The following is a 12,961-nucleotide window of genomic DNA, read 5'->3' on the forward strand; positions in this document are numbered from 1 at the left end:
GACAGCCTTTCTTAAACCAGCCTCCACCCTTGCCACACCCAGCAAACTACTACGTATCATCTGTTCTTCATGTTTGAGCTCAAATGTCACAGCCTCTGGGAAGTCAAGCTGGGTTAGGTGGCCCTCCCCTGATTGTGGAAACTGTTTTATTCCCAGCAGCAACACAGGACCAAGTTACATGTGGGTTGACCAAAGGAAAACAAGCAAGCAAAAGACATAACGATGGTTTCCAGGAGTATATATTACACGGGTCTGAGTGCAAGAAACGGCAAACAACTGCTACGTTTGCTTTAAAAGCTCATCTGGAACCAATGCCAAATCCCGATGCTTTTGATGGCCCCCTGGTTCTTGGCCCCTCCAGAGGAGGCTAGACTCAGACTCCTGGGTGAGGGGGCAGCCTTGGCATGGAACGTCCTGCCTTCTGTCACCTGAGGCATCAGGCACTTGGGTGATGCTCAGGGCTGGATCCTCTTTCACTGCTTGTGCACACTCAGACTCCCATAGCCAGCCCTGGCTGGGATCCTCACAAGGTGGATGGGCACTGGGTGGCCATGTCTTCCCCTGCTCCCTGGGAGACAGGTTCTTAGGGTGGGCTGGAGTTGTGGTTTCCAAATCCTGGAGGTTGACTAGCCCACCTGCCATGGCTGCCTTTCTGCTTGGGGATGCCCTGTCTGGGCCCTCAACGTGGAATTTCCAGGACCACATGCCCAGCCTCCCAGAGGTGGAACTGGGAGGAGAGCAACTGCTGGTGGGGGCGAGTCCTGAAGTGCTGGGAGAAAGTGCTGCTAGTGCCTGGGTGTGGAGGTGCTGAGCCTTCCAGCAACCTTCAGAAGGGATGCAGTCTGTGGCTCCAGACCTACCCAGGTTGGGGCCTGGTGAGGAGGAGCTGGCAGCCTCCTCAACGGCTTGTGGGCTCCCGAGCCTCCTGTGGGGACCACTGGGACTTTCCATTCTGGGAGGCCCCAGTGTGATCCCCGTCAATAGGCTTGGGACCACTGGGCCCGGGCTCCTCGGGTCTCTGGACGGGAAAGTTTCCTCTTCCCCACTCCCCCCTGCTCCTTTGGGGGCCACACTCTGGCTCACTTCTGGGTGAGGTGCCAGGCGCAGCTCCTGCGCACCCTGGCTGTTCTCAGGCCCCTCCTCGGTGTCGTCCTCTGAGGAGTCCACCTCACGAATGGCTTCTTGCTTCTGCAGTGACTCCCGTCGTTCAGCTCGGTCCTGACGGAGGGTGCCTAGGGCCCGTGAGGGAGCAGGCTGCAGCACCCCCTTCCCTGGCAGGGCCCCCTTGCCGGACAGCACACCCCTGGCTCCAGCTACCTCCAGAGGGCTCACTTCCCTGGGCGGTAGTTCCTTCTTTAGCTCAGAGTGGGGCAGGTCAAGGCTGTGCTTGCGAGAAGTGGCTAGCTTCTTCTCAGAAGCGGCAAGTGCTGCTGCCAGTTTCTCAGCTGACTGCACCCTCTTGAGTAGTGGTGAACGGGGTGGCTCCGCACTCTTGGGCCTTGAGAGTTGTCTGCCCAGGGGAGGTGACAAGTGAAGCTTTGTGGGAAAGGCCTGGGCTACATGGCCAGACAGGGGTGATGGGGACCGCTGAGGTGAAGCTGCTGGGGGTGGGGGAGAGGGGGTGTGGGCCAGTGGTGACAGTGGGATGCTGCCTGCTGACTTGCGCCGTGGAGAGCGGTACTGGCGTTGGAGCTTGGGTGCCAGACCGTGGAGGGAGCTGGGCCGTGTGTGCCCAGAGCCGGCTGGGGAACTGGGCACGCTAGAGCTGGGGGAGCTGCTCTGTGATGAATTCCCTCCCACTTTGTACAGAGACAGACAGACAGACAGACAGACAAAAGCAGAGCAGTGTTAGCTGTTAGAAGTGACTAAAGGGCAAAACAGGGCTTAGCCCTGTTATGTCCCAGAAACCAAGCTACCCCCTTCCCCATCGATTAATTCCTCCCCAAGACTACAGGATCTTCCAGGGGGCGGCTGAATGAGATTCAGAGTGGGTCTGTGACAAGCACACAGGGTCTAGGAACTCTCCTATTTCCCAAGGGTTGTCTCTGACAGTTTTCTGTCAGGGAGCCCTTCGTACCTGAATGCACAGCATCGGGGGTCACCCGGTAGCCTTGAGTGGGAGATCGGGGGGAAAGGCTGTGGCTGTGTGTGGGAGAGCCTGGCCCACTCTCCCCTGATGACAAGGAGCGGTTAAGGGAAGAAAGGCTGCGGCTGGTGTGGAGCAGGGATACTTGCTTAGTGATCTTGCGGAACAGGGAGCTCCTTTTTCTGCTGCGGGGATAAGGGTCAAAGGCTGAGTCGATGCAGAGAGCACAGCACACCCTGGGCCCAGGGCCAAGGCACCTGGCACATACCAGCACTCATGTGACTCAGAGAAAACCCTCTGGACTGCGCCTGGCTCACCTTTCTTGCCCATCCTTGCCGCGGCCCCTCTTGCTCCTTCGGGCCATCTTGGCCTTGTAGCTGCCCTTCCGCGCTGGCCCCACTTTAATGGATGTGTTCTCCAGGGGAGTTGTTGAAATGGCCACCTTGTTTCCACTCTGGGGAGCAGAGCATGAGGCCTAGGCTAAGCTGGAGCCGTATCCTTCCCTCCTGGCATGGCTATACCACAGCATCAGCTTTTGCCCCTGCAACACATCTGAACCACGGGCCTGTATTATTTTGTCTTCACAGATCAGGAAATGTCTCCCATTGGAGCCCCAGAGTAGTCTGGGGTAAGAAGGTAGAGAACAGGCTAACCCGTCCCATTCTGCAGCCCTACCCACAGCTCAGAAGGATCCCCGGGCCTTAGTCAGGGAGGGTGCCGCCTTGTGGAGAAAACTCTCTGTTGTGCCACATTCAAATTCTGTGTGTACCTACATCTTTTTTTTTTTTTTTTTTTTTAAAGACAGAGTCTCACTCTGTCACACAGACTGGAGTGCAGTGGTGCAATCTCAGCTCACTGCAACCTCTGCCTCCTGGGTTCAAGCACTTCTCCTGCCTCAGCCTCCTAAGCAGCTGGGATTACAGGCATGTGCCACCACACTCGGCTAATTTTTTTTTTTGAAGAGCTCACCGTGTCTCCCAAGCTGGAGTACAGTGGTGCGATCTCAGCACAATGCAACCTCTGCCTCCTGGGTTCAAGCGATTCTCCTGCCTCAGCCTCCCGAGTAGCTGGGATGACAAGTGCCTACCGCCACACTTGGCTAATTTTTGTATTTTTTAGTTGGGCAGGCTGGTCTCAAACTCCTGACCACAGGTGATCTACCCGCCTCAGCCTCAGTATAGGCAGGGTTTCATCACGTTGGCCAGGCTGGTCTCGAACTCCTGGTCTCAAGTGATCCACCTGCCTCAGCCTCCCAAAGTGTTGGGATCACAGGCAGGAGCCACTGCGCCCGGGCTGTGTGTACCTACATCCATACTCGGTGTCGATGTGTGTGCACCCAACTCACCCACTCCCCTAACTGCCATCACAGACTCACAGGCCGAGGTCATTCAGGGACCATGCGGGCAGCACGCCCTGCACTAACCTTTAGGATCAGCTCCACCACCTCCGTGTGCACCAGCCCATGCACAGGTTCCCCATTGACATGGGTGATGAGGTCGCCTTGACGAAGCCCTGCCTCGCTGGCTGGACCTCCGTCCTCCACGTGCTGCCCCAGGGAGAGAATAGTACTGAGACTGGAGCCTGAACACCAAGTATGGGGCTTGGTTCTGCACATTAAGCTGTGAGCCCCTTCACCACCACCCTTTGACCCCCGAGCAGGGACAGATGGGCTCCACAAAGGGGAAGCCGGAGGGATAATGAAGCTGGGAGACAGCAGGTCTGGATGGTCAGACATACCCACACCATGTGGTGCACGGTGTAGACATCGGAGTCACCCATGTAGACGCGAATGGCCCGCAGGGTGAAGCCATACTTCTTGCCAGCTCGGTGGATGATGATGGGAGGCCTCACGCTGCCAAGGGCTGGTAAGAAGTCCCTGCTTGGAGAAGAGTCCCGGGATGATGGGTTGGACGACTGAGAATGCGGGGACATGGGGCTGGCCAGCGGGGAGCAGGTGTGGTGTTCTAGAGAAGGAGAAGCCAGGACTTAGTGGGTCAGAGGGCCTTGGTCTGGCCCACGGTCCAGTCTGTTGATTTCAGCACAACTCTAGTCACAGAGCCTGAGCCCAGGTCCATTTTCTCCACAGCCCCTGACCTGTGAAGCCCTCTCCTGTGTCCAGACCCCAAGAGACAGTGGTGGTGATGAGAAATGGCAGCTAGCATTTATGTGTGTATCAGGGACTATGTAAGCTTGTCATACATATTTAAAAGTCACAATTAACCGATGAGCTGGCCACTATTATATCCACATTTTCGGATGAGAAACTTGAGGCTTAGAGGAGTTAAGCAACTTGCTCAAGGTCAAGAGCCTGTTAGTGATGGAACCAGGATTTGAGTGTGAGCTCTCTGCCCCAAAGCCTGCACTTGTGACATGGTGCTGTCCTGCCTTCTGGCACATGTATACACAACCCCAGACACCAATACACACCTTCAGAGACCACAGTCTCTCAGGTCCCTGCTTAACACACATACACCTGCCATGTGCAGAACCTTGCCAAGGCCTAGAGATTCTAAGGCCCTTCCTGTGAGTTTTATCCCAGCTCCCCAGGGGCCTCACCCGAAGGAATGAGGAGTGAGAGGGCTGTGGCTGAGGCGGACTTGATCACTTTGTTGACAGGACGAGTGGTGCGCTTCTCTGTAGAGTCCCCAGAGAGCAGCCGGTGGCGGGCCCGACGCACAGCCAGGTCACTGATGGCCTTGGCTGTGGCTCCCTCAGCCAGCTGCGGGGTCCCACGGCCTCTGGTCTCCATAGCTGTAGGCCCAAGGGAGCAGTGAGACCGCGATGCTGCTGAGCCTCCCCGCCCTGCAGTATCCTCCAGCTTAGGTCCTTTGGCCGCCCACTGGGCCATACCTGGACTGGAACCACTGCTTCGGCCAACAGCTTCCTCATCCAGCTTTGGCCGCTGCTCCCCTGAGCGTTCAGCAACAGGCCCAGAGGCCCCCTCTCCAGAGGGGGGAGTCAGGACCCATATCCCCTCCTGGGGTTGCCTCCTGAGGGCGCTGCTGGCCTCCTCAGGGCCCTCGGGGAACCGAGGCGCATCCAGGAGGCCTGAGCAGCGGCGTCGCACTGTCATGGGAGGGCTTGAGTCACTCTCTGTGTGGGACGACTCAGACACCGACAGCCGCTTCCGTAATCTATGAGACACAAGGCCTGGGGTGAGATGGCCCAGGTGGTCCCCCTCCTCCTGCCAGGTCTCCTCAGGGGCACACAAGGGTTATAGTAACAGAATTTTCCTCCGCAGACATTCCTCTAGGAGTCACCCTCGTGAATGCCCCTCCCTGCCACCTGCGCTCCTCCGCGGCATCGGAATCTCTCCCATGATCTGTGACCATGCAGGGATAGCTGTGTCGCCCACCCTGGCTGAACTCTGGGGTGCTCACATCTCAGGGGAGCCAATCACCCAGCTCCGGTCTCGGCCTTTGAGCCCTGCCAGGCCATCTGAGCGGTCCTCCTTCTCCTCACTCAGGCTGCGCTTGGTGGGGGGTGGCGTCCGGCGCTCCTCGAGCAGTGAGAGCCGCTCCATGCTGCTGTACACCTGTGGGTACAGGGGATGCGCTGGGGACGGGCTCTGGCAGCCGTATCTCCCAAGTGGCATAAAGCATAGGAAACCTAGGAATTTGAACCAGTCGGCTCCTTCCCTCCTCCACACACCCCTGAATGTTTGGGGAAGCGGTTATTCCACGGATCTGACCTGGCCTCTCATGTCAGGGACTACTGTGGTTCTAGAAGCACCTATATATATCTGTATGTAGCCCCAGCTCTCAGCTCCTCTTTCTCTAGAGGTGGCCCCAACTCCCACTCCCTGAGCCTGCCCCAGGTGTGCCCTTTGACAGGCCCTCTTCTTCTGATCCTCCAGCCTGTTCTGCCCATCCTGGGCCTCCTCAGTCACCTTGCTGAACCTTGGAGAGCAGGAAGAGAACTGGCGGATCTCAAGGCAGCCATCCTCACTCGCTTCTTCCTCATCCTCCGAGTCCATGTGGTGGTACCGCTCTGAGCGGGCTGGGCCGGACATAACGGACACTTTCCTTCAGAGCCCTGCTGGTGGCCTCCTTGTGACCCCATTAGATTTCAGCAGAGCCCTGAGAAGTTGCTCCCAATGCCAAGTTCAGTGTGCACAGGTGTTTCTAGGCAAATAGGTAGGACCCATACTCCACCCCACCCATGGGCAGCCTTACTGTCAAAATAGCTAGTATCGTCCTCTGACTCCAGCTGAGGAATAAATTCAGCCTTCTGGCGGAGAAGTCCCGTCCAGTCCAGACCAGTGAAGAATGGGTGCTGCTTCACCTCATAGGCACTGCCTGTGGAAAGGGAGGGCATGGGCAAGGGGGAAGGATGGGCCGCATGGAGTCCAGGTTAGCAAACCTAGTAAGAAGCCAGACCTTGAGAAGCTATACTCAGGGGGTCAGCTCAAGCATCTTCCCTTCTCTGCCTACAGGGAGCAGGGCAGAGTTTCAAGATCCAGAGGGGCTGCCCGTAACTGAAGCCTGAACCTCCAGGGTACATGGACTCAGCCTCCCTTACCCCTTTTCTAAGTAGTGAGAAAAGTTAGCGGGGCCTGCCTTACCTGTGCCCAGTCTCTCCAGAGGGTTCTGGTGGAGCAGTTTGGAGGTGAGGTCCTGGGCGTCTGGGGGCAGTGCATCATCACCCTCAGGCCACACAATCTCATCTGAAGTCATCAGGGGTGAGAGGGAGAGGAGAAATTGTGGGTAGAGTGGAGAGATATAGAAGAGGGTCCCAGGACAATGTAAGGTAAGGAGTCAAAAAGGACCCAGCCCGGAGTCCCTGAATGCCTTGCCTGGGACCCCAGTCTTTAATTTTTTTAGGTTCCTAGACCATGGCTTGATCTTTGATCCATGGCGGGCACTGCAAAGCTCTAACTCACTCTGCTTTTATACTCCACAAAACATACAGACATACCCCTCACACTTATGGGATGCGCACATACACAGACAGGAACACCCAGGTATATATGGGAGACACGTGAGGCCCTAGGGGACACAGTGTGCACATATATGTACATGCAGAAACACAGAGACACCCACCTCCAAAGCAGCAGACATCACAAACACATGGTGAGTTCAGAACAAGAGCTCACAGGCCCCATGAGCTGCCTGCACACATCATAGTTGTGAATCCAGACTGTATCCCCACTGGGCCAGCGGGATGGTACCTACCACTGATCACTTGCCCGAAGAGCTCCTCCGGAGTGTCTCCAAAAAAGGGGACGCAGCCCACCAGGAACTCATACAGGATAATGCCCATGGCCCACCAGTCCACCGGCTTCCCATAGCCCTGGCGCAGGATCACCTCAGGTGCAATGTATTCTGGGGTCCCGCATACCTGGGCACAGAAAAGCCAGGCTGGCTCAGCCTCCTGAGGCTGCTCACTGGCATGACTGGGAGACGCGGGATGCTCCCACCTTGAACAGAAGACTCTCTGAATGAAGACTCAACCCACCTTAGTTAATGAACAAGATCAACAGAAGCCCCAGGGAACAAGAGTTGGAACTGTCAGTAGGTATTTCCTAATTAACAAAATTGTCTCATTCTAGCCCAGAACTACCATCCCTTAAGCCCTCAACACCCACCTCTGGCATCGGATCCCACAATTGGCCTCTGCACTCCAGCCTCTAACAGAATAGACCCTACCAGTTACGTAACTACTACAGGGACTGGTGAACAGTCACAACCTGAAATGTCAAACCAGGAACATCCAGAGGCTGCCTCTCAGGACACTGGGCCACAGCCCAGTGGAAATTCAAACCTGTGGTCCAAGAACCTCAGGCTCCAGGAGAGCCTTGTCCTTGACTCAGGCTGGGAGATTCGGGACTGACTCATATGAAACTCTGTGCTAACAGTTACATGACCTATTTTCTCCAAACCCTGAGGAGGAAGATGACTTTGGATTTTACATCCATATGATTCTCATGGCTCATCCTGTTTTCCAAATGTGCTACCTGTCTCAATGCTTCTCTGGAACCCAAAGGTAGAAAAGATAGGGGTTCCCAATCTTACCATCTGGCTACAAGGTAGGCATATGGCCCCAAGGCCTTATTCAAGGGCCTGGAATCTATGTATGTATATACAGATGTAGAGATGGGATCTCACTATGTTGCTCAGGCTGGTCTTGAACTCCTGGCCTGAAGTGATCCTCCTGCCTCAGCCTCCCAAAGGGTTGGAATTATGGGCATGAGCCACTGCGCCAGGACAAGGGCCTAGAATCTAACCTCCAATGTATCAACTATCCTTCCTTACCTGCTTGTCCAGGAATTCCCGGGCATCCTTTTCAATGTGACCCTCATATAAGTTCGTTGTCAGACTCATGAGACCAATTTTGGACAGTCCAAAGTCCGTGAGCTTGATGTGCCCCATTGATGTAATTAGGAGGCTGGGAGACCGGAGAAATAAAATTATGAAGTAATTCCTGGTTTTCTGAGAGTACTGGTTTTAGTATATGCCCAATTTCCCCACTCAGGCTTCCATGGGGGTACTGTGAGACATAAGCTGGGTAGCTTCAGCAGGGGGGACAGGCAGGTGTGGACACGTAAATTGCTCTGGCTGTGTGAGTGCTGCATTCTGCACAAGCAACGAACCTGCCTTTTGCCCATTCCCACAACTCCGTTTCTGTTCACGGCCCTAACTGTATTCTATATTGGGGGCAGGAGTCATTCAGTTGAACAACAGAGTTTCTTCTACAGAGCTGAGATCAGCCTCATCCTAAGGCACCTGCTGGAGCCATTCCTAGTCCCCTCTCCCGATCTGAGTGGCCCATAATACTTCTGTTTCAGGGAGAGGGGCAGGGGGCACATAATTTTATTCCATGTCCGTGGCTGGTCTTGGGAGGAGGGTTAGTTGGGAGAAACTAGAACTAAGATCCCTTTATATATTCTGCCTGAGTCACTCATTTTGTGCTGAAGGCTTTACCCTGCCACCCTTTTATTCTAATGATTCCCCAAATAGTACCTCTGGCTGTGACTTCCTTTTTGAGCTCCAGGCCCACCCAACTGCCCATATGTCTTACAGGCACCACAAACTCAATCTGTCTAAAACAAAGTCATGCCTCCCAACTGGTTCTCCTCCTCAGTGAAAAACTATAATTTCGGTTATCTATTGAGCTCTGTGCTAAGTGCTTTAAAAATATTCTGGCCCCTGAAAGGTTTTCTAGAGTAACACAGCAAAGGTAGGTGTCATTACTCCCTATTTTAGAAAGGAGGTACGTGAGGGTCAGGGAAATTTTAATTAATAGACTCAAACTCAGACTTCATAAGCAGAAGAGTGGCCATTTGAATTCAGGTCTGTCTTATGTCAAAGCCACTTTCTCCCACAGAGGCTTATCACCCTGCCCCAGTTCCAAGCTGGAAATCCGGAACACACCCCAGCCTCTTCTGTTCCCTTGCTTCCCTTCCTGCCTCACCCCAGCCTGGTCCTCTTTCCTGTTTCCCCATGCTGCCCCTCTTCTTTCTACCCTGACCCCCTGCTCTGCTGCCGGCATTGCTGGCTTTGGTCTCAGTGTCTCTTTTCATCGGCAGAGCGAGCTTTCTAAACCTAAACCACAATCTGGGCATGCCACTCTGTCATATCCTTGGTTAGCAGACCCTTCCAAGACTCTCTAGGCCCCTTTAAAATAAAACCCAAATGTAACAAAAGGGCCCCTGATGAACTAGTTCCTGCCTCTCTCTCCAGCCTTTTCTGTTACTACTCTCTCACCATCTAAGCTGTCACCACATTGTACTATTTGTAGTTCCTGAACAAGTGCTGTTCTCTCGCACCTGTGTGCCTCTGCACATTCTGCTCTCTGGCTTTAGAAAGCAGGTCTTCCTTTTTCCACTTGACTAATACCCTCTGAGAAGAAACTCATATATATATATTTCTGTCTCGCACTGTAGACTTAAGTTCTACATGCCAGGGACTATATTTAAAACCCAGAATATAGTGCTTGGCACAGAGTAGATGTCAGTAAATGTCAGTAAACGTGTTTAACCATCTACTAGATGTGCTTATTCTTTTGTTCTTGCTTGGTTTCTTCAGTGGGGCTCCTCAATGACTCTTTCTTTCTGTTTTTTTTTTGGAGACGGAGTCTCACTCTGTCACCCAGGCTGGAGTATAGAGGTGTGATCTTGGCTCACTGCAAGCTCCACCTCCCGGGTTCACGCCACTCTCTGGCCCCAGCCTCCCCGGTAGCTGGGACTACAGGCACCTGCCACCACGCCTGGCTAATTTTTTTTTTGTATTTTTTGTAGAGACGGGGTTTTACCATGTTAGCCAGGATGGTCTCGATCTCCTGACTTCATGATTCACCTGCCTCAGCCTCCCAAAGTGCTGGGATTACAGGTGTGAGCCACTGTGCCTGGCCTCTCAATGACTCTTTCATGTCACCAAAGCCTTATAATATTCCAGCCAGACCTTGAGGCAATGATCTGCATCTGGAATGGTCGGGGGGCTAGAGAACTAGGCCTAGATGGACACACAGAGGAGCATGTTTTCCCAGTAGCCATCTGGATAGACTTAGAGCTACTGTGCTTGCCAACATTTTATCTAGAGACCCAAGAGGGAGACCCTGGACAAGGGACACAGATTGTGGACATACTTGTCAGGCTTGAGGTCACGGTGCACGATGCCATAGTTGTGTAAGTACTCCAGGGCCAGCACAGTTTCCGCAAAGTATAGACGCACCATGTCCACAGGCAGGGCCCCAATATTCTTCAGCAGAGTGGCACAGTCTCCCCCTGCAACAAGCCCAGGCTACTATGAGGAAAGGATCCAGTTCTCTGCTCTAGCCAGCTCCCATCTGGCAGTTTCTGAGGTCCCAGAGGAGACAGCTTCATGGAATATCCTGGTGCTGGAGACTCTGATTCTAGCCCCTTTGCTGCTGGCATGGGTGGGAGACACGGTGATATGGTTTGGCTGTGTCCCCACCCACAGCTCATCTTGAATTGTAGCTCCCATAATTCCCATGTGTTGTGGGAAGGGATCTGGAGGGAGATAACTGAATCATGGGAGTGGGTCTTTTCCATGCTATTCTCGTGATAGTGAATAAGTCTCAAGAGATCTGATGGTTATTTTTATTTATTTATTTTTTTGAGGCAGAGTCTCGCTCTGTCGCCCAGGCTGGAGTGCAGTGGTGTGATCTCAGCTCACTGCAACCTCCACCTCCCAGGTTCAAGCAATTCTCCTGCCTCAGCCTCCCGAGTAGCTGGGATCACAGGTGTGCGCCACCACACCCAGCTAATTTTTGCATTTTTTTGTAGAGATGGGGTTTTGCCATGTTGGTCAGGTTGGTCTTGAATTCCTGACCTCAGGTGATCTGCCTGGCTGAGCCTCCCAAAGTGCTGAGATTACAGGCATGAGCCACCATGCCTGGCCGAGCTGATGGTTTTATAAAGGGGAGTTTCCCTGCACAAGCTCTCTCTTGTCTGGCGCCATGTGAGACATGCCTTTCACCTTCTGCCATGATTGTGAGGCCTCCTCAACCACATGGAACTACAAGTCCATTAAACCTCTTTCTTTTGTAAATTGCGCAGTCTCTGGTATGCCTTTATTAGCAGCATGAAAATGGACTAACACACAGGGTATGGACTGGGGCGCAAAGTAAAGTAAATCTGCTGATAGCTGTCATAGACATTTTTCAGGCCAGAGAGGGAAGGAACCCAGATTTTTATTCAAAATAATGGCAAAAATGCCATTATTTTTGTACCAGCCTAATATTTTAGGACAGGAATACTGCATAGTGTAAACACATCTGGCTGAGACATTAACATTTGTTCATGTTACTTCCTTCTTACTGGCTTTTAGTTTCTGAGTAAAGTAACACTGTGAACTCCCAGCATGTACCTAGTAAACACTAAAGGACAGTTTTTTTCAGCTTCAGCTTCAGGACTAGGCACAATATCTTCGGAGGCTGTACACACAGTGAGAAGGTGAGAGGGAAGGCCACTGGTAAAGCTGCTGCCTCTCTCCAGAACTATGCCCCATGTTGCTCTTCCGTTCTACTCACAGAGCATTTTGCATGGTTTTAAGGGTTTTAAATTACCCCTTTGCAAGCCAGTCAGGGTAATTAATGGCTTTCCTTTCTTCTGAGGGTCCAGATGCAATCCTCCGAGCACCCAATCTTGGGCTTTTGCAGCTCTGCTGCCTCCTCTGTTGCTGTCTGATACCAGCAGTAGAGAGAGTGCAGGCTTTGGGGTGCAGGATTCTATAGCTGCTGGCCTGCGACCTCCTATCCCAGAGTGCCTCTCTTGGCAGAGGCAGGGAGCTCTGTGCCCACCGTGGCCAAATGGTCTCTGTGATCCTGAGGCAGAAACCAATGCCAAAGGTGGACTACAAAGCTGGGCCCCGAAACTTCACCTCTGTAAAAAAGCTGCTGGTCCCTGTTTAAGGCTCAGATTGTGCCTTGGCCTCCATGCCAGGCCACCTTTGCCTCAGTACCTTCAACATACTCCATCACCATGCACAAGTGGCGCTTGGTCTCAAAGGAGCAGAACATGCTGACCACAAAGGGGTTCTCAGCGAAAGTCAGTATGTCACGCTCCACGAAGGCCTGCTGGATCTGGTTCCGTAGGATCAGGTTCTGCTTGTTGATCTTCTTCATGGCAAAGCGCTGCCGGGTGGACTTGTGCCGCACCAGGAATACAGCCCTGGGAAACACAGTCCAGCCCATCCCCCATGGACCCTCAGCACCAGAGCTGTGCTCTCTGCCACCCAAACTGCCTTCTCTCACACCTTAATTAATGCACAGAACAAAGGGGCAGGGGCATGCATACCAATGAGAAGGCTCTGGGACCCCCTGGCCCACAGAACTCTTAAACTTTCTGACAGACCATGTCCTGATGACATGGCTCAATGCTTCCCCAGAGCTCAGGGAGAGGAGGATGCGTGG

General features: G+C 53.5%; 1 protein-coding gene across 5 annotated transcripts in view; it reads right to left on the reverse strand.

Moving 5' to 3' along the window:
• Positions 1–223: 223 nt before the first annotated feature.
• Positions 224–12,961, reverse strand: part of MAST2 (microtubule associated serine/threonine kinase 2) — a 253,329-nt gene continuing 240,591 nt past the window's right edge. For 3 of the 5 annotated variants that reach the window (XM_023221482.1, XM_023221481.1, XM_023221484.1), the window contains 15 exons: positions 12,511–12,719; positions 10,673–10,811; positions 8,341–8,473; positions 7,261–7,426; positions 6,651–6,752; positions 6,262–6,384; positions 5,976–6,085; positions 5,467–5,621; positions 4,937–5,220; positions 4,643–4,837; positions 3,824–4,050; positions 3,510–3,632; positions 2,404–2,540; positions 2,078–2,271; positions 224–1,799 (listed from right to left, as the gene is read on the reverse strand). In XM_023221482.1, the coding sequence (XP_023077250.1) occupies positions 280–1,799; positions 2,078–2,271; positions 2,404–2,540; positions 3,510–3,632; positions 3,824–4,050; positions 4,643–4,837; positions 4,937–5,220; positions 5,467–5,621; positions 5,976–6,085; positions 6,262–6,384; positions 6,651–6,752; positions 7,261–7,426; positions 8,341–8,473; positions 10,673–10,811; positions 12,511–12,719 (3,817 nt within the window). In that variant the 3' untranslated portion in view covers positions 224–279. Of the gene's footprint in view, positions 1,800–2,077; positions 2,272–2,403; positions 2,639–3,509; positions 3,633–3,823; positions 4,051–4,642; positions 4,838–4,936; positions 5,221–5,466; positions 5,622–5,975; positions 6,086–6,261; positions 6,385–6,650; positions 6,753–7,260; positions 7,427–8,340; positions 8,474–10,672; positions 10,812–12,510; positions 12,720–12,961 lie in introns of those variants that run through there. The other 2 variants (XM_023221483.1, XM_023221485.1) reach the window with 2 other exon arrangements.

Source organism: Piliocolobus tephrosceles, chromosome 1 (genome assembly GCF_002776525.5).
Source record: "Piliocolobus tephrosceles isolate RC106 chromosome 1, ASM277652v3, whole genome shotgun sequence".
In the NCBI taxonomy this organism is placed as follows: Eukaryota; Metazoa; Chordata; class Mammalia; order Primates; family Cercopithecidae; genus Piliocolobus; species Piliocolobus tephrosceles.